General features: G+C 41.1%; 1 protein-coding gene across 5 annotated transcripts in view; it reads left to right on the forward strand.

The window, feature by feature from the left end:
* The first annotated feature begins 1,079 nt into the window (after positions 1-1,079).
* RIC3 (RIC3 acetylcholine receptor chaperone) overlaps positions 1,080-20,627 on the forward strand; it is a 62,749-nt gene continuing 43,201 nt past the window's right edge. For 2 of the 5 annotated variants that reach the window (XM_013055784.2, XM_004751903.3), the window contains exon 1: positions 1,081-1,266. In XM_013055784.2, the coding sequence (XP_012911238.2) occupies positions 1,143-1,266 (124 nt within the window). In that variant the 5' untranslated portion in view covers positions 1,081-1,142. Of the gene's footprint in view, positions 1,267-20,627 lie in introns of all 5 variants that reach the window. The other 3 variants (XM_004751901.3, XM_004751902.3, XM_045065863.1) reach the window with 2 other exon arrangements.

Here is a 20,627-nt window from a genome sequence, read left to right on the forward strand (position 1 = left end):
AGAGCTTCCCTAAGACCCTGCAATTGCACTACTGGGTATTTATCCCAAAGATACAGAGGGAGTGAAAAGAAGAGCCATCTGTACCCCAGTGTTTATAGTAGCAATGGCCACAGTGCCAAACTGTGGAAAGAACCAAGGTGCCCTTCAACAGACGAATGGACAAGGAAGATATGGTCTACATACACTATGGAGTATTATGCCTCCATCAGAAAGGATGAATACCCAGCTTTTGTAGCAACATGGGCGGGACTGGAAGAGATTATGCTGAATGAAATAAGTCAAGCAGAGAGAGTCAATTATCATATAGTTTCACTTATTTGTGGAGCATAACAAACAGCATGGAGGACAAGGGGAGATGGAGAGAAGGGAGTTGAGGGAAATTGGAAGGGGAGATGAACCATGAGAGACTATGGAATCTGAAAAACAATCTGAGGGTTTTGAAGGGGTGGGGGTTGGGGGAACCAGGTGGTGGGTATTAGGGAGGGCATGGATTGATGGAGCACTGGGTGTGGTGCAAAAACAATGAATACTGTTACACTGAAAAGAAATTTAAAAAACAAACAAACAACAACAACAAAAAGCAAGGAATGTGCTGGGAAAAGAGCAAACGAGGTCGTTTGGATGCAGCACTGTTCAGAGCAGATCATTCAGGGTCTGGGGGGGTCCCAGAAAGAAATTTGAGGATTGTGCGGGGGATCAAGAGGTGTTTGTGAAAGGAGTTACACAGTGGAGCGAGATCATTAGGCGTTTGCTTTAGCATTTTCCGGTTTGGCTGCGGACGGAGTCTGGCTGCGAGCGGAGGGCGCTGCTTGCGGTAAGGTGCTCGGCAGCGGCGGCGCGGTCGGGGAGGGCGGCGAGCTGGGAGGCCAGCGGGATACAGAGAAGGAAGGGCACAACCGCCAGCCCTCGGGCAGGGGGAGATGGCATCGCGGGGTGCGGAGAGACAGGGGTTTCCAGCAGACCCTGCCCAAGGGTGCGGGTGTGAGTACGGAGAGAGGGGACGGGCGTGCGGGGAATTCGCGCACTTGTCCCTCGCGCGTCGCCGTCCGCGCAGCTCGCGGTTCGGTTGGAGGATGCCGCCGGCGCTGCGGTTCCGGTTCCGGTTCCGGCTGGCGTCTGCACCTGTGGCGAGGGCGGCGGCCATGGCGTACTCCACTGTGCAGAGGGTGGCCCTGGCCTCGGGGCTTGTCCTGGCCGTGTCGCTGCTGCTGCCCAAGGCCTTCCTATCCCGCGGAAAGCGGCAGCCGCCGCCGCCGGTGCCGGAAGGTAAGTGGAAGCTAGCTCCCTCGGAGTGTACGGAGAACGCTGCTCCAGGGAGAGGGGCTCGAGGTCTCCTCCGAACGGGCTAGGGAGGGCGGACCGGGCAGTGTTTGGGAGGTGCCAAGCCCCGCGGTCCCCTTAGCGTCAACGGACAGCGGCGGGCTGTCTCTCCCAACCTTCTGGGGACGCTGGGGCGTCTGGTCTCTCCCAACCTTCTGCAGCAGGAAGGGCTGGGGATGCAGGCGGGGGTGCTTGGGTACCCACCAGGTGGCCTCTCGCTCACCCATTGTTCGCAGTCCTCCCTTCCTCCCACTGGCTTCACTCAGTTATCTTATCTGTCCAAGTGCTCTGAGTTCGGAGGGCTCCCGCTTGGACTCCCGTCTCTGGGGTTTCCGTGTGCTTTGTGTCTTGTGTTGTGCTTTTGTAAGAAGTAAAGTCGACTGACACTGCTGTTGTTAATCTGAAGTCATTGTGTACTTCCAGCGCGCCGCTTCAAGCTGTCTTTGTGCCTTTTTAAATACAACTTGAAGATTTTAATTCAAACTTCAATTACTGAGACGAAAGAATTCCTACATTCCCCTCAAGTGTTTGCTAAATCTTTGTTATTGGTATGGTGTGTGTGGTGTTTACAAATCCACCTTTTTGTTCGCTTGCAGGGGCTTTTACATAACAGGTGTAAAGGGATGGATGTCCAGGCTGAGAGAAGGAACTAGAACAATTCTATGTAGCCCCTGAAGTTCTACTGGTAACTTTCTCCTGTAGGTTATCTCTGTAATACCCTTGAGGATGGTTTTAGTCTCCAAACACTTGCACTAATGTTCAGCTTTTCGATGACTGGACAGCTCCTTTTGAACTGAAATCCACTTCCCTGTAATCTTTGCACTCTGACTGTAATTCCACTCTTTTGCACATCATAGAAATACTGCAGATGCGAAGCACTAAGCTCTAGGGGTAGAGGACAGATTGAACCGAGAATTCTTTTGAGAGAATGTGCTTGATAAACTTTATACTTGTAAAAACTATCTACCTGGAAGAGACTTCTAAAAAATCACGTTATTTTTTTTTTCTTTCTGCATTATTACAAAATCCCAGAGGTTTTACTAATTTTGTCTAATGATACTGCCTTGTCTGCCTTGAAGATTAATTCATGATGATCTTGAGCAATAAAGATTTTTTTAAAACAGTATCTTACTGAATTGAATTACATTATGCTGAATTATGTTGTAAGTTCTATTGAATGTGAGTGGGAGATACTCTTCTGAATGTTGTACAGAGATTAAACGGTTCTTTCCCTTGAGAATTTAAGAGCTGATTTTTGATGTTCTCATCTTAGGATCTTTGCACTTTCTGTTCTCCTTATTCCTGGAGTGTTCTTCCCTCAGCTACCTTCTCGTAACTCAAGTTTCTGCTCAAATGTAACCTTCTCAGAGACTTTCCTTACCAACCGTAGCTAAGATAACTTGACCCCCATTCTTCCTTGTTCCTCCATGTTGTTTTATTTTCTTTCTTGAAGGAATTATTATATGATATGAAATGTTCTTATTTAGTCTTTTTCTGTGTCTACCTTCTAGAATGTAATTTTCGTGAAGGCAGTGGCTTAGTCTCCTTTACCACTGTTTCTTTAGCACTTGATTAAAATGGCAGTTGATAAATATTTTTAAGTGAATAATTCAAGTTTATGAAGCTACTAATATTGTGAATTCTTTTTGCCTTAGTTACCAAAGGATATAATCTAGGGAAAAACTTCTCCTGAGACAAACCATAAGAGACTCTTAATGCCACAAAACAAACTGAGGGGGCTGAGGGGAAGGGGGTAGGGAGAGGGTGGTGGGGTTATAGACATTGTAGAGGGTATGTGCTATGGTGAGTGCTGTGAAGTGTGTAAACCTGGCAATTCACAGACCTGTACCCCTGGGGCTAATAATACATTATATGCTTATAAAAAATTAAAAAAAAAAAAAGAAAAAACTTCTCCTGAATGATATATTTCAGTAACTGAAATTTTGCTAACTAAACTCTCTGCCCTTGGATGGACCTAGAGAGTATTACGCTGAGTGAAATAAGTCAGAAAAAGACAAATACTATATGATTTCACTCATATATGGAATCTAAAAAATAAATGAACAAACAAAACCAGAAATAGACCCATAAATATAGAGAACCGATGGTTGCCAAATCGGAGGGGTGGTGGGGGAATGGACAAAATGGGTGACGAGGAGTGGGAGATACAGGCTTCCAGTTATGAAATGAGTAAGTCAGGTGGATGAAAGTACAACATAGGGAGTATAGTCAGTGATGTTGTCATAGTATCATATTGTGATAGTTGGTAGCTATACTCGTGGTGAGCACAATAATGTATAGAGCTATAGAAGGACTGTGTCATACATTTGAAAATAAGGTAACATCGTATGTCAACTATACTTCAATAAAAAATAAGTTACTTAAAATCCCTGTCCCAGTTTGCTGACATTTTAAAAACAGTGATTCCTAACCATTTTGAGTTTATATATCCCTTTGAGAATCTGATGATAGTTAAAGTTTCTCCCTAAAAAAATTCACATACTACTTACACATATATTCAGAATTTGAGTATCAAGTCTGAGAATTCACAGAACCCTGAAACCCTTGTTTTAGAGAAAGAAACAACCCCAGTTATTTGAAAACTCTTGAAACTTTTCTTCCTATTGGAATATGTAAAACAAGTACAGTCCCTTTTCCACATGATAGCCCTTAAGACAGTCTTTTAGTAAATATTTATGATGTACTCTTTCACATAGTGTATACACAGTATACAGATAACCATGGATTCTAAGAAAAATGAGCCAAATCTCTTCTTGAGGATTACAGTTTAGTAGAGGAAAAAAGACAAAAAAATAAGTGCATAAGTGTCAGTTGCATGTACTCAAAGTCCTTGCATGGAACAGTGAGGAGTCACGGTTAGAATGGTCAGTTTTACTGGTGTCCTATAGCAGGAGAGTACTCCCCCGCCATCAGCTTTCTTAAGATATAATTCACATACAGTTCACCCATTTAAAGTGTATAGTTCATTGGGGTTTGTTGTATTCAGACTTGTGCAACCATCACCACAATCAGTGTTTGAACATTTTTCTACCCCACCCCCACCCCCCGCTAAAATCCCCACATTCTTTAGCCATCACCCTCCAACACACCTTACCCCCCTTCAGCCCTAGTTAACTACTAATCTACTTTCTATCAGTATAAATTTTCCTGTTCTGGAAATTTCATATAAATGGAATTCTACAATATGTGATCTTTTGTGACTAGCTTCTTTTGCTCAGCATGTTTTTAAGGTTCATCCATGTCATAGCATGTATACATACTTCATTATTTTTTAAGGTTTATTTTAGAGAGAGTGAGGGGGAGGAGCAGAGGGAGAAGGAGAAAGAAACCCAAGCAGACTTCACATTGCATGCGGAGCCCGATGCAGGGCCTTGATCTCCCAATCTAAGCCGAGGCCACCTAACAGACTGTGCCAGCCAGACATCCCAGTACTTCATTACTATTAAATGGCTGGATAATATCCCATTGTGTGGCTATACCACATTTATCCATTCCTCTGCTGATGGACATTTGGGTTGTATTTATATATATATAAATATATATATATATATATATATATATATATATATATATATGTATATATATTTATTTATTTGACATAAATTTACGATTTTTATTTATTTATTTGACAGAAAGAGGGGGAGAGAGCAAGCACAAGCAGGGGGAATGGCAGGCAGGGGATAAGCAGGCTCCCCGGTCAGCAAGGAGCCCGATGTGGGCTTCGATTCTGAGACCCTGAAATCATGACCTGAGCTGAAGGCAGCAGCTTAACCAACTGAGCCACCCAGGCACCCCAGGTTGTTTATATTTTTTATTATAGATAATGCTGCTATTAACATTTGAATACAAACTTAGACATGTTTTTATTTTTTTTAGGGATATACATTCTGGAAATATGAGCATTTTACTGTGGCTGGAATGAAGAGTGACATTTCTGGGTCATATGATTACTCTGTTTTTAATCTTTTGAGGAACTGCTAGACTGTTTGCCATAGTGGCTGCACCATTTAACATTTCTGCCAGCAAGGGGGAAGTATTCTAGTTTCTCCATGTCTTGCCAACGCTTATTGTCTGCCTTTTTTGATCATATGCATTCTAGTCGGTGTGAAATGATATCTCACTGTGGTTTTATTTGCATTTTCCTGATGACCTTTGACATTGAGCATCTTTTTGTGTGTATATTAGCTATTTGTATATCATCTTTGGAGAAATGCCTTATTCAGATCCTGTGCCCATTTTTAAATTGGGTTACTTTTTATTGTTGAGTTTTAAGAGCTTTTTAGATAAAAATCTATTAGCAGATATATAATTTACAAATATTTTTTTCCCGTTCAGTGGGTTGTTTTCACTTTCTTGCTGGTGTACTTTGAAGAAGAAAAGTTTTTCATTTTGATGAGAGATGAGACCAGAGCTGTCAGCAGGGACCAAACTGTGAGGACTTTTTTTTTTTTTTCTGTCATACTTAAGGGGTTTGGATTTTATTTCAAAGGTGGAAGAGGCCATTTTAAGTTTGTAAGTAGAAGAGAAACCTCCAGTCTGGTTTTAGAAAGGACATCCTGGCAGCACTCTAGGAGCTACATTGTGAGGATTTCTTTAAAGAGAAGATGGTTGCAGTACTCCAGTTGAGATCGCGTGAGTATCATTAAGTCAGTGCTGTTGAGCTAGGATCCTCAGGACAAATGACAAAAAATTCAACTTTAACTGTCTTAAGACAAAAAGGGGCGTTATTGCTTGTGTCAGTGAAAAGCGAATGTGTTAGAACTGGCCTTTAGTGTTGTTTGATCCAGAGATTCACAGTCCCATCAGGGCTCCAGCTCTAATTTTCTGTGTGCATTTCACTTCCAAGTTCATTCTCAAGTTGGCTCTGTCCTCTGCCTGCTCTCTCAGGATAGCAACAATGGTTGCAACAGCACCATATATCACCTCTCACCTTCCATTGTCCAGACAAGGAGCATGTCTTTTCTTTTAAACTCTTCCTTCACTCCCACCTTACTCTTATCTAAGTAGTTTTTGCTAACCTACCCATACATTTTAGTGACTTAATTTAAGTTACTTGCAGTGCTTGGGGTAGAAAGAATATGCTGATTAACTACTGATTAACCACTCTGAAGTTGAGAGAGATTCCCAAAGGGATATAAGGTACTGGAGGAAGGAGGAAGTAGAGCAGGGGAGGCTGTCACCATTGGGTAAAAGGGAGGAGAACAATTTTTTTAAAACATTTTATTCATTTAATTGACAGAGCACAAGTACGCAGAGAGGCAGGCAGAGAGAAAGGGAAGCAGGCTTCCCGCTGTGCAGAGAGCCCGATGCGGGGGCTTGATCCCAGGACACTGAGATCATGACCTGAGCCAAAGGCAAAGGCTTAACCCACTGAGCCACCCAAGTGCCCCGGAGGAGAACAATTTTAAGAGCTCTTTTTATTTTTATTTTTTATATCTCTCTAGTTTTTATTTTTATGTTTTATGATTAAAAATTTATTTAATGTCAGAAATTTCAGTTTCTTTTAAGAGCCATTTTTAAAGATTTATTTGGGAGAGAGTGCATGTGCATGTGTGTGCATGAGTGGGGGGGCAGGGGCATGGAGAGAGAGACAGTCTCAAGCAGACCCCACACTAAGTGCAATGCCTAACTTGGGGCTCGACCTCACGACCCTGAGATCATGACCTGAGCCAAAATCAAGAGTGTGACGTTTAACCGACTGAGCTACCCAGGTGCCCCTCAAGAGCCATTTTTAAGTAGAATTGGAGATGAGAGGGAGGGAGCCATTTTGGATTAGTCTCAGGTTATTGGCTTAGGTGAACAGACAGATTGTGATGCCCTTCACCAAAGTAGGAATGGAAGAAATTAGATAAAAGGGAAAGATGGTGAGTTCAGGAATTTGAAGACTAGCATCATGTCCCCTTCTTCAGTCTTTTTTCCTCTGTTGACATGTGTAGGAGTTCATCCATTCCTCAGGTGATATAGTTCCAAGTATCTCAACAGAGCCCTCTAGGCAAATAATAGCAAGTGGAAACCCATTAACTTATGGAGGAGCAAACCTGTTGCCTTCCTCCCCTCTGCTTTTAAAAACTCTGTACTTCTTGTAATGCAGCCTGAGGATTGCTTTAGATTTTTGGCATTTTACTTGCTGACCTTCTGGTATATTAGAATCTTAAGCTGCTCCCCCCCGCCCCCTTTTTTCTCTTTGATTGCTGCTCATCTTGGGTCTGTCCACTTTGTGCTGTTCACTTTGTTTTCGAACATAGGTGAGCGGTGTTCACAGTCAGTCTCTATTTCTGCGCTTGGTCTCTTTGTCACAGTTGTAGACACACCAGAAGGCAGGGGCTTCTCCTTTTGTGGTCAGTGAAAAGGCTTGGCTTGTTGGAATTGCAGGGGCACTGGTGTGTGGGGTTAGCTTGCACTCTCCCCAGCGCAGAATTCACTGTGGAGTGGCACTGGTCCTTGCTGGGGTTGTTTTCAGGTATGGTGGGGTTGGAACCACTCTGGAGAGATGCCTGCCAAGGCCGTGCAGGGGAAGGTGGGGCTGCACACATGTTGCTAGCAGAATAGGTGGAGAGTGTTCGTGCTAGTTTTTGCAGGTGTCTGGCTCTCTGGGCTTAGGGAGGGAAGAGAAATGGCGCCTGCTAGCACTTCTGTTGTGGGAGTCTCCTGAAGATAACTTGCGCCTCCAGCACATTTTCTCAGAACAGTAAATACATCTCCTTCACTTGTACCTCAGGCACTTTCAAACTGTTGTTTCTATGCTGCGTTTAAAGTCAAGTTATTTATTATGCTTTAGGGCAAGGACTCCGTTTCCTGTCTCCCTTCGGTTTCCATGTAGGTAAGCCAGTTAATTTTTAAAGTACCCAGAGTTAAACCCTGCTGATTTTAAAAGCAAAATTAAGTTCCACTGATTTTTTTTTTTCCCCCAAAGCCAAAGTTAATGGGGATTCATCTTTCTAGTGTGGGTCTCCAAAGCCTAGTGTGGGATCTGATCCTCTTAACTTTGCCATGCTTTCCATTTGTGATTAGTCTTACCAGGGTTTGTTTCCCAGTCTCAGCTCTGCTCCTCTGCCCTTTTTTGATGTGGCCTTTGTCTTCAGTTCCCTCTAGGATTAAATGTGGAAGCACTGTTCTACCAGTCTTTGGGTCATTTTCAGAGTTAGTCACACAGATCAGAGCGTTATCTTCCTGTGCATCCACGGGTTCAGTTGAGGATCTTCCTACTCTGCCTTCTTCCTCACAATCTCCTGAAGAATCCTTTTTAGATTCTAGTCCAAGAGCTACAGTATGCTCACTTCTCTGTAGGTAAAAAGTGTACCATAGACCTTTTGCAAACCGAAACAGTAGTCACCTACTCCATTCTTTAAAATTACCTCTTTCGGGGCGCCTGGGTGGCTCAGTGGGTTAAAGCCTCTGCCTTCGGCTCAGGTCGTGATCCCAGGGTCCTGGGATCGAGCCCCACATCAGGCTCTCTGCTCCGTGGGGAGCCTGCTTCCTCCTCTCTCTCTACCTGCCTCTCTGCCTACTTATGATCTCTGTCTGTCCAATAAATAAATAAAATCTTTAAAAAAAATAAAATTACCTCTTTCTATCAACATAATTGCTTAAAATTTTCTTTTAGTTTAATGACCTTTCTTGCAGGGTTTTCTAGTCTTGGTACAAATTACGTGGTGGAAGGACTTTTCCTCCTCACCCATCTGGAACTTTTTGTCTTTAGGATTGCTGATTCTCTTCCATTTAATCCAAAATGTATCTCCTTTAATAGAGAATATAGAAGGAAAATAGAAGTTCAGAAGTTCTGTTTCCTCAGCATTACGTTTTATCATCAGGTAAATTGCTCGGCATTATGTTTTATCATCAGGTAAATTGGCTCTTTTTGCTCTAAAATGCCCCTTTTGCTTTGGCTAGCCTTTTTGTAAATCTTAATTTATTTTGAACCTTGGCCTCATGTGGTTCTTCCAAGTCGTCACTCATTCACGTATGTGTCTTTTTGTTCATTGTTTCTCTGTTCTTTTAGAAGAATTACCTATACATCTGCTTTTTCCCCCTCTGCCTTTCTTATCTGCTTGACAATTTTTGAAATGCCCAAGCAGCAATACATTTTAAGAGCTTTCCTCTTAGGGTCTCATGTCATAGGGTTTCAGAACTTAATTCTGCCTTCCTAGTGCCACACAACCCCTACTTTGTTGCCACAAATACTGAGTTGGCATGGTTCCTTTCTCCTACAGTTCTCTTTTCATTTCATCAACCAATTTTTTCTTTGGCCAAAGTAGTTCCCCTCCTCTCAACTTCTGTACCTGGGGGAGGAGACAATTTGAGAAGCCTGTGAATACATGTAAATTAGTTACTTTTTCAAGTTCAGGAACTTCTGGAGGAGTGAGTGTGGAGCATAGTGGTGGGTGTGGAGCACCTTTACCAGGCACCCTGACTGCCATTTTCTATTCTCATATCTAAAAACCACTCAGCATAATGAAGTAAACAATTATTTTTAGTCCTGAAAGTAACTTTGCTGGGTCTTGAGATTCCAGTAAATGCCACCAGGCCCAGTATAAGTCATCAAGATCAATTCAGCAAGTATACAGCATGCAAGACCCAGAGCATACCCTGTAGGGGACCCAAGTGCAGAGAAAACACTAGACTTTTATTCAAGAAGTTCATAGTTTGTTCTTCAGCCACAGAACACAAAGAATGCCTATAATTAAAGAAGTTGGATTTATTACTCATAGCAAGGGAGAATGCACACCATAGGGAAGCATGCAACATTGCAGTAAGATGGTTTGAAAATCTTTATTATAGGATGTGCGCATGTGTTGAGTGATTTTGAAGAAGGTTTAAGGATGTGGGGCTTTGCTCTGGGTCCCATCAGGAAGTGAGGCAAATTCTGTGGCTAGGTATCTTAATAGAGTTTATCTAAAGGCAGAACAGACTAGAGAAAGGCTGACGTTATAATTCATGATGAAGCAGCAGCCACTCATTATCTAGGAATGGGGGCTATTTGATATTTTTTAGCTTGGAAAGTATTCATGTTTTGTCTCTGTTCAGGCAGATTATGGATTCTTTCGTCTTGATCCATGGTGGTCATAGAATGGCTTTTTTTAATGTTGATCTGAAATTGCTCGCATTTAACAGGAGAACACCAAGACCTAACTGAATGCCAAGCCAGCTCATATCAACACCAAGGCCTAGCTGATAGTACCAGGCCAGCTCCACTTCTGGTTGTCAGACGCATCTTTTCTGGGGCTCTAATAGGATTTATAGGTTTTAGTCAGTACTGAATACAATTGGGTGGAAATAGTACTTAGTGGAAGATTTTATCTATTTCTGTTTCTCAGTCCATTCAAATAGAGGCTGTAAGGCGTATAAATACAACTTTTTAATAAGATCAGTTCTAATAAGTGCAATTAAAGAGGTTCGAGGGGTATGTTCCAAGTACATGGGAGTGACATGAGAAAAAGCATAGGGGGTGTGGGCAATGTTTGACCTGGGCCCTGAAGGATAAGCTGGATTTAGATGTGTGGAATTGGAGAGAAAAGCACAACCACTGGAGTTAGCAAAAAGCAAAGGCTTAGAGGTAAAAAAGGCAAGGCAGGCTCAGAGCATGGCAAGAAGTCTAGTTAGGCTGAATCAGGAGTATGTAATGTGAAAGAAATATGAAGATGTACTTTTGGACCAGATTATAGAATTTAGTTGTTTAGAAATTTAGTTTACCAGGAAGGCAAAACCAGAATTTGTTAAATACCCACTGTGCATGCAGGGTGCACTGTATATGATATATAATGTGTAAACCTTTTTGGTAAAGGTTTTATTTACTTGACAGAGAGAGAGGGGTAGTGCGCTTGCACACACGTACAAACACTAGGAGGCAGAGCGGCAGGCAGAGGGAGAAGTAGGCTCCTCGCTGAGCAGAGACTGTGACATGCAGCCCACTCCCAGGACCCTGGGATCAGGACCTCAGCCAAAGGCAGACATTTAACAGACTGAGCCAGGGTCCCCTAGTCTGTAATCCTTCTAATAACCCTTTACAATCCTTGTTAACAACCCCAGTTATGTCCATTTTATAGATGATGCAGATGAGCTCCAGAAAGGCTCATGTAGGGGCATCTGGGTGGATCAGTCCATTAAGTATCTGCCTTCAGCTCACATCATGATCCCAGAGTCCTGGGATCGAGCCTGCTTTGGGCTCGCTGCTCAGGGGACAGTCCGCTTCTCTCTCTGCCCGTCCCCCTGCTCATGCGTGCACGCTCGCTTGCTCTCTCTCTTTCTTTCTCTCTCTCTCTCAAATAAATAAAATCTTAAAAAAAAAAAAAAGGTTCATTTAACCTCCTCTTAGATAGTTGGAGTCCCAGCCAGTATCCTAACTAATAACTCTGAGAAGATAGCACTAATTTTACTCACTTCATTGCCTCCTGTGTAATAGTCTCTTGTCCTCAGTAGGAACCACTGAAAGCTTTTGATAGGAGAAATGGCAAGACCCACTAGAATTATGCTTTAGGAAGGTGACTCCTAACAAAACAGTAATAATTAACATGCATAAGGTATATGGACTAAGCCCTGTGCTAAGCAACTTAGACACACAAGTATCTAACAGTATGTAGCTTGATTTGGGAGTAGGGAGGTTGGTAGAAGAGGAAGTAAAGTTCTGGTTAAGCTAGCAGAAAATATCAAAGCTGTGGTGGGCAGAGCGCAGCTTGAGGTAGAAGGAGAATGTAACAACATTAGGGGCCCCTGGAGGAGACTAATGCAGTCAGCTGTGGTCCCAGGCTCCACTTTAAGTAATGCTGAATTAAATTTGGTCTCTAGAATTTTCTCAGTATTGGGGCACCTGGGTGGCTCAGTGGGTTAAGCCTTTGCCTTTGGCTCAGGTCATGATCTCAGGGTCCTGGGATGGAGCCCCATGTCAGGCTCTCTGCTCTGCGGGGAGCTTTCTCCGCCCCCCCAGACCCCCCCCCCCGCCTGCCTCTGCTTACTTGTGATCTCTCTGTTAAATAAATAAATAAAATCTTAAAAAAAATTATTTCCACAGTATTTAGGGAGAAGCTTATGTATCTTAAGGAATTGGCCCATAAGGATCATTCTTAAACTGTGGTAATCAAACATAAACACATTCAGTTCTTTATTGATTTGTTTTAAGAATGAAATGTTGCAGATGGCTTAATGCTGCTTTCAGAAAGCTCTTTTGTTAACAGTTTGAGTTTTTGTTTTTAGCAATAAGGATGGTTGTTAACAAGGGAAAGTAGAGCTTCACTCTTTAAAATACATTAAGTTTGTAGTCAAGCTTAAATGATATGCTAGGTGAAATTTTAATAATTAAATAAACCTAAATAAGGGGAAAACATTCAATAAATAAGTAAGATTTAGCCAAGTCCCATTTTAGAGAATACTTAAGTGCATATGCAGATAGTGAACACAGCTGTTTTCTATTTTGAAAAGTTCAGTTTTCATGTTTTAATATCTTTTAATACTCTGATCTCTTGAGCTGATTTGTTTTGTTTTTGTCTTTGTTTTTGTTTTTGTTTTTGTTTTTTTATGTATTTGAGAGAGAGAGGGAGGGATAGTGTGGGGGGAGAAGCAGAGGGAGAGGTAGAAGCAGATTTCCCTGCTTAGCAGGGAGCCTGACATAGGGCTTGATCCCAGGACTCCAGGATCATGACTTGAGCAGGAGGCAGATGCTTAACTGACTCAGCCTCCCAAGTGCCCCTCTTGAGCCGTTATTTTAAACAATTTTTTTTTAAAGCCACAAATCCTCTTTGTAACACAGATGTAAAGTAGAACATTTATAATAGTGAAAAATAGAAAATAACCTTAATATTCATCAGCTTGGGATGAGGTGAATAAACTGTAATAATGAAATACTAGGAGATGCTATATGGCAGTTTGAGTGAATGAACTGTGAAGCTACACATATCAAATCAACATGCTGCATTTCTGGGCCATGTATTAATCCCCACCCAGAAAAATGGCAGAAAAGGAAGTTGCAGAAGAATGAGTATAGTATGATATAATATAAAGGTCTTTTAAAAAATTGTGATATGTAAAGTATACATAATATAAATTTATAATTTTAACCATTAGGTTTATAGTTCAGCGACATTCAGTATGTTCATACTGCTATACGACTGTCACTACTGTCCGTTCATAATAATAAAGTTTTAAAACTCAGGACATGTAGTTTGTAAATACATACTTAACATAGTAAAGTATAAAGTTGATGTTCTGAGAGTACACATGTCTTGCAGTTACATCTCTGTGGTAGGCAGGTGAATAAGTGCTCATCCATTATCATTTATACTTTTTTGTACACTTGGAGTATTTCACTTGAGATGTCTAGTTAAAAATTTATTTTTAAAAAAATTATTTCCAAATGTTTTATAGCCATTGAATTTCTGAACTTTCTGGGTTCAGTTCTAAGAAATGTGGTACTAAGATCCAAGAGTTGAAATGGTTCCCTGCTGAGGGCAGTTAACTTTACAGGAAAAAAATAAATCTCTTCCAAATTGAGCATTCTGACCCTAACTTACCATCCCAAGAATTTTCTTGGTCACAGGTGGCAGAGGTTATAGGTCTTAAGCCTAAAGGTCTGAGAGAATGACTCTATTAAAAACAAAACAAAACAAAACAGCCCTGGGGCACCAGGGTTGCTCAGTGGGTTGGGCCTCTGCCTTCAGCTCAGGTCATGGTCCCAAGGTCCTGGGATCTAGCCCTGCATCAGGCTCTCTGCTCAGCAGGGAGCTTGTTTCACCCTCTCTCTCTGCCTGCCTCTCTACCTACTTGTGATCTCTGTCTGTCAAATAAATAAATAAAATCTTAAAAAAAAAAAACAAACAGCCAACCAACCAACCAAACAAACAAAAACACCACACAAAACCACAGGAGGAAAGCAGGTTTTAGAAGATGAAATGAGTTTCATTTTTAGGTTTGACATGATAGTCCAACAAAAGGATGTATATACTAACGGAATTTAGAGATAAGAGACAGAAGCTTGAGGGGAAAAAGAGCTAGAGCTGTACATTTTGGAACTTAAAATGGATCCATGAGAATGAATGAATTCGTCAAATGAAAAAGGATGAAGAAAAAACATGTTGAGACAGGGGCGCCTGGGTGGCTCAGTGAGTAAAGCCTCTGCTTTTGGCTCAGGTCATGATCCCAGGACTCTCTGCTCGGCAGGGAGCCTGCTTCCCCCTTTCTCTCTGCCTGCCTCTCTGCCTACTTGTAATCTCTGTCAAATAAATAAATAAAATCTTTGAAAACATGTTGAGACAAAGATCTCAAGGAGAAGATTAAAGAAGAACCTGTGCATGAGACTGAGAAAGAATAGGTTGGAAGACCAGTCAGTTGGAAAAGAAGAGCCCAGGAGTGTGGTGTGCCGTTGAGATTAAGGCCGGGGACTTTGACAAGGATTTATTCAGATTAATCCCATTTTTATTGAATGAGTAGTATGCGATAATCACTTTCTTGTATTACAGTTAAGTCTTAAGAGTGAGACCTGAGGGGAAAAACTATTGGATTTGATGGTTAAGGCACAGTTGCCTTGTTGCTGGAACTATATTGCTCATCTGTAAACCCTTTAATTTAAATATAGGGGCTCTGTTTTATCATTTTTTAAAAAGATTTGTTTATTTTAGGGAAGGAGGAGAGAGCGTGTGCGCACAACTGGGAGGGGCAGAGGGAGAAGGAAAGAGAATCTCAAGCTGACTTCAAGCTGAGCACAGAGCAGGTTGTGGGTGGGGCTTGATCCCAGACCCTGAGATCATGACAGCCAAAACCAAGAGTCAGACCCTTAAATGACTGCACCACCCAGGCACTTCTGTTTTATTTATCACTTTAATCTCTGTGACTGGCACACTAATTGTTCAGTAGTGAATCCTGTGAAATATTATACGAAATACAAAATGCTGAGATTTTTCCTGTGATATAAAACCTATTTTTACCACCTAGCCTATCTGTATCATTACTCTTCAATTCCTTCCCTCATCTTTGAAAATAGTATTCCTCCACTTTTTGGCTCCTCTTTGATTCCAGTCTACAAGCTCTTTCATTAGTCGTTTCCCTATTTCTTGCCACATCACAGTCAGTGTTGCTGTTGGAAACCCTACATTTTATTTCCTTTCTTCTTCCCATTACTCACTCATTAACTCAGTATAAAGAATGCTATTCTAACAGAGCTGTTCAGAGGTGGCATGAGCTTCCTGGGGGCACTACTGAATGTCCTGTTTGATGGTATTCAGCAAAGTCAGGACCTCCACTTACAGAAGGTGAGGGTATTGAACTCAGGTGGTTAGACTAGATAATTTTTTTTTTAAACTTTGAGATATAATTCACATACCAGGCAGTTTATCTATTTAAAGTGTACAGTCAGTGGTTTTTAATATAATCTGAGTTCTGCAGCTATCACCACAATTAATTTTAGGACATTTTTATTACCCATCCTACATACACACAAAGAACTCCATATCCATTAGCGGTCACTCTTCTTCCCCTCCCCCCAACCCCCTACCCCTCAGCCTAAGCAACTACTTTCTGTCTCCATAGATTTACCTATACTGGACATTTTCATATTCATGGACTCATGTAACATAATGGTCTTGCATGACTGGCTCTTTCTTTCTTTCTTTTTTTTCTTACTTAGTATATTGTTCACAGAGTTCATCCATATTGTAGCATTTGCAGTACTTCATTCTTTTTATAGACAAGTAATATTCCATTGCATAGGTATACCACATTGTACTTACCCATTTATTGTCAGTTGATGGACTTTTTGATAGGTATGAATAACGCTGCTATGAACATTTTTGTACAAGTTTTTTTTTTTTTTTTTTTTTTTTTTTAGAGAGAGATCACAAGTAGGCAGAGAGGCAGGCAGAGAGAGAGAGAGAGGAGGAAGCAGGCTCGCTGCTGAGCAGAGAGCCCGATGTGGGACTCGATCCCAGGACCCTGAGATCATGACCTGAGCCGAAGGCAGCGGCTTAACCCACTGAGCCACCCAGGCGCCCCTTTTGTACAAGTTTTTGTGTGAGCATATTCTTCCTGGGTATATACCTAAGAGTAGAATTATTGGGTCATATGGAAGCGTTGTTTACCCTCTTGAAGAACTGCCAGGCTGTTTTTCAAAGTGAATACACTATTGTACATTCCCACCAGTAGAGTATGAGAGTTCCATTTTCTCGACAATCCTTGCCAATACTTCATTATCTTTTTTAATTGCATGCTAGTGGGTATGACATCCTTGCCAATACTTTATTATCTTTTTTTAATTGCATGCTAGTGGGTGTAATACAGTGTATCTCATTGTGGGTTTAGTTTGCATTTCTTTTATGACTATTGGTGTTGTACATCTTTTCATGTGTTTATTGGCCGTTTGTATATCTTCTTTGGAGAAATGTCTGTTAAGAACCTTTGATCTTATTTTATTTTATTTTTGTTTTGTTTAGTTTTTTTTTTTAATTTCTTTTCAGCGTAACAGAATTCATTGTTTTTGCACCACACCCAGTACTCCATGCAATCCATGCCCTCCCTAATATCCACCACCTGGTTCCCCCAACCTCCCAACCCCTGCCCCTTCAAAACCCTCAGATTGTTTTTCAGATTCCATAGTCTCTCATGGTTCACCTCCCCTTCCAATTTCCCTCAACTCCCTTCTCTCCATCTCCCCTTGTCCTTCACACTATTTGTTATGCTCCACAAATAAGTGAAACCATATGATAATTGACTCTCTCTGCTTGACTTATTTCACTCAGCATAATCTCTTTCAGTCCCGTCCACGTTGCTACAAAAGCTGGGTATTCATCCTTTCTGATGGAGGCATAATACTTCATAGTGTATAGAGACCATATCTTCCTGATCCATTCGTCCGTTGAAGGGCATATTTGTTCTTTCCACAGTTTGGCACCGTGGCCATTGCTGCTATAAACATTGGGGTACAGATGGCCTTCTTTTCACTCCATCTGTATCTTTGGGGTAAATACCCAGTAGTGCAATTGCAGGGTCTTAGGGAAGCTCTATTTTTAATTTCTTAAGGAATCTTCACACTGTTCCCCAAAGTGGCTGCACCAACTTGCATTCCCACCAACGGTGTAAGAGGGTTCCCCTTTCTCCACATCCTCTCCAACACACGTTGTTTCCTGTCTTGCTAATTTTGGCCATTCTAACTGGTGTAAGGTGGTATCTCAATGTGGTTTTCATTTGAATCTCCCTGATGGCTAGTGATGAGGAACATTTTTTCGTGTGTCTGATAGCCATTTGTATGTCTTCATTGGAGAAGTGTCTGTTCATATCCTCTGCCCATTTCTTGAAATGATTATCTGTTTTGTGTGTGTTGAGTTTGAGAAGTTCTTTATAGATCCTGGATATCAACCTTTTGTCTGTACTGTCATTTGCAAATATCTTCTTCCATTCCATGGGTTGCCTCTTTGTTTTGTTGACTGTTTCCTTGGCTGTGCAGAAGCTTTTGATTTTGATGAAGTCCCAGAAGTTCATTTTTGCTTTTGTTTCCTTTGCTTTTGGAGACATATCTTGAAAGAAGTTGCTGTGGCTGATATCGAAGGGGTTACTGCCTATGTTCTCCTCTAGGATTCTGATGGATTCCTGTCTCACATTGAGGTCTTTTATCCATTTTGAGTTTATCTTTGTGTACGGTGTAAGAGAATGGTCGAGTTTCATTCTTCTACATATAGCTGTCCAGTTTTCCCCGCACCATTTATTGAAGAGACTGTCTTTTTTCCACTGGATGTTTTTTCCTGTTTTGTCAAAGATTATCTGACCGTAGAGTTAAGGTTCTATATCTGGGCTCTCTACTCTGTTCCATTGGTCTGTGTGTCTGTTTTCATGCCAATACCATGCTGTCTTGGTGATCACAGCTTTGTAGTAAAGCTTAAAATCAGATAACGTGATGCCACCAGTTTTATTTTTGTTTTTCAACATTTCCTTAGCGATTTGGGTCTCTTCTGATTCCATACAAATTTTTGGATTATTTGCTCTAGCTCTTTGAAAAATACCGGTGGAATTTTGATCAGAATGACATTAGAAGCATAGATTGCTCTAGGTAGTATAGACATTTTAACAATGTTTATTCTTCTGATACAAGAGCATGGAATGGTCTTCCATCATTTTGTGTTTTCTTCAATTTCTTTCATGAGTGTTCTGTAGTTCTCGAATACAGATCCTTTACCTCTTTGGTTAGGTTTATTCCCAGGTATCTTAAGGTTTTTGGTGCTATAGTAAATGGAATTGATTCTCTAATTTCCCTTTCTGTATTTTCATTGTTAGTGTATAAGAAAGCAACTGATTTCTGTACATTGACTTTGTATCCTGCCACATTACTGAATTGCTATATGAGTTCTAGTAGTTTGGGGGTGGAGTCTTTTGGGTTTTCCATATAAAGAATCATGTCATCTGCAAAGAGAGAGAGTTTGACTTCTTCATTGCCAATTTGGATACCTTTTATTTCCCTTTGTTGTCTGATTGCTGTTGCTAGGACTTCTAATACTATGTTGAATGAGAGTGGTGACAGTGGGCATCCTTGTCGTGTTCCTGATCTCAGTGGGAAGGCTGTGAGCTTTTTCCCATTGAGGATAATATTTGCTATGGGTCTTTCATAGATAGATTTTATGAAGTTCAGGAATGTTCCCTCTATCCTTATACTTTGAAGTGTTTTAATCAGGAATGGATGCTGGATTTTGTCAAATGCTTTTTCTGCATCAATTGAGAGGACCATGTGGTTCTTCTCTCTTCTCTTATTGATTTGTTCTATCACATTGATTGATTTGCAAATATTGAACCATCCTTGTAATCCAGGTATGAATCCCACCTGGTCAGGGTAAATAATCTTTTTAATGTGCTTTTGGATCCTGTTTGCTAGGATCTTGTTGAGAATCTTTGCATCCATATTCATCAGTGATATTGGTCTGAAATTCTCCTTTTTGATGTCGTCTTTGCCTGGTTTGGGGATCAGGGTAATGCTGGCTTCATAAAAAGAATCTGGAAGTTTTCCTTCTGCTTCAGTTTTTTCAAACAGCTTCAGGAGAATAGGTGTTATTTCTTCTTTGAAAGTTTGGTAGAATTCCCCAGGGAATCCGTCAGGTCCTGGGCTCTTGTTTTTTGGGAGGTTTTTCATCACTGCTTCAATCTCATTACTAAGTATTGGTCTATTCAGGTTGTCGATTTCTTCCTGGTTCAATTTTGGGAGTTTATAGTTTTCCAGGAGTGCATCCATTTCATCTAGGTTGCTTAACTTATTGGCATATAACTGTTGGTAATAACTTCTGATGATTGTTTCTACTTCCTTGGTAATCTTTTTAAATTTTTATTATTAATTCTTATTATTTATTTATTTATTTGACAGACAGAAATCACAAGTAGTCAGAGAGGCAGGCAGAGAGAGAGAGGAGGGGAAGCAGAGAGCCTGATTCGGGGCTCAATCCCAGGACCCTGGGATCATGACCTGAGCTGAAGGCAGAGGCTTTAACCCACTGAGCATCCCAGGCGCCCCCCTCAACACTTTTAATATGGGAATAGTTCATTCATTTTATTTTTTTAATTAACTTTTCATTTAGGTTTTCTTCTCAAGCCTAAGTGTGGCCGAATAAAAAGTTCTTCTGAATGCGCCACCAACACTTGGAACTTAGTATGTGAAAAATGTGTACTCAGTCTTCCCCTTGTCATAAGCCCACCCAGTTTTTCCATTATCTTCTCTTAGTATATTAAACTCCTAACCTTGGGGTTTTCTGACCCTTTCCCTCATTAGTTCTATATGCTATTCAGTATTCAATGCTGCTCATCATTCCATGCTCAGAGCCCTTGGATCTGTTGCTTCCTCTTTATAGCCATAGCCAGCACCTCAGGCCCTTAACATCTCAGAGCTTAATTACTGCCTTGTTGCTTTCTCAAACCCCTTTCTCTCTGCATTAGGCCTTGTACTCAAATGCTAGCTTTAATCCCTTTCAAGTACCCTAAGATCATTTCCCTGATCTTAGACCCTAGTATCAAATTTATCCACCACACATTAGCATTTAAACCCTCCACCTCTACTTCCCTCTCCTTATCTCTTGTTACTTCCCCAAATGGAACCAAACTAATTTGGTAGTTAGCCTTCTTTATTCTTTGTTCTTATTTCTTTGTTCTCATCTCTAACCTGTTGCAGAGTTCTTCTTTCCTCTTGGCATGCTTTTGCTTCTTTATTCTGTGTCTCATTCCCTTCAGTGACTGATTCCATTTGACTCCTCTTTATTTTCTCTTTGCATTCTTCGATCTAGTGATAAGGTCCATGCTACCCTGTCTGTTTTTGTTCATGTTTGTTTTGAATATACTAT

This window comes from Mustela putorius, unplaced genomic scaffold (genome assembly GCF_011764305.1).
Source record: "Mustela putorius furo isolate JIRA1106 unplaced genomic scaffold, ASM1176430v1.1 tig00003859_pilon_pilon_pilon, whole genome shotgun sequence".
NCBI lineage: Eukaryota > Metazoa > Chordata > Mammalia > Carnivora > Mustelidae > Mustela > Mustela putorius.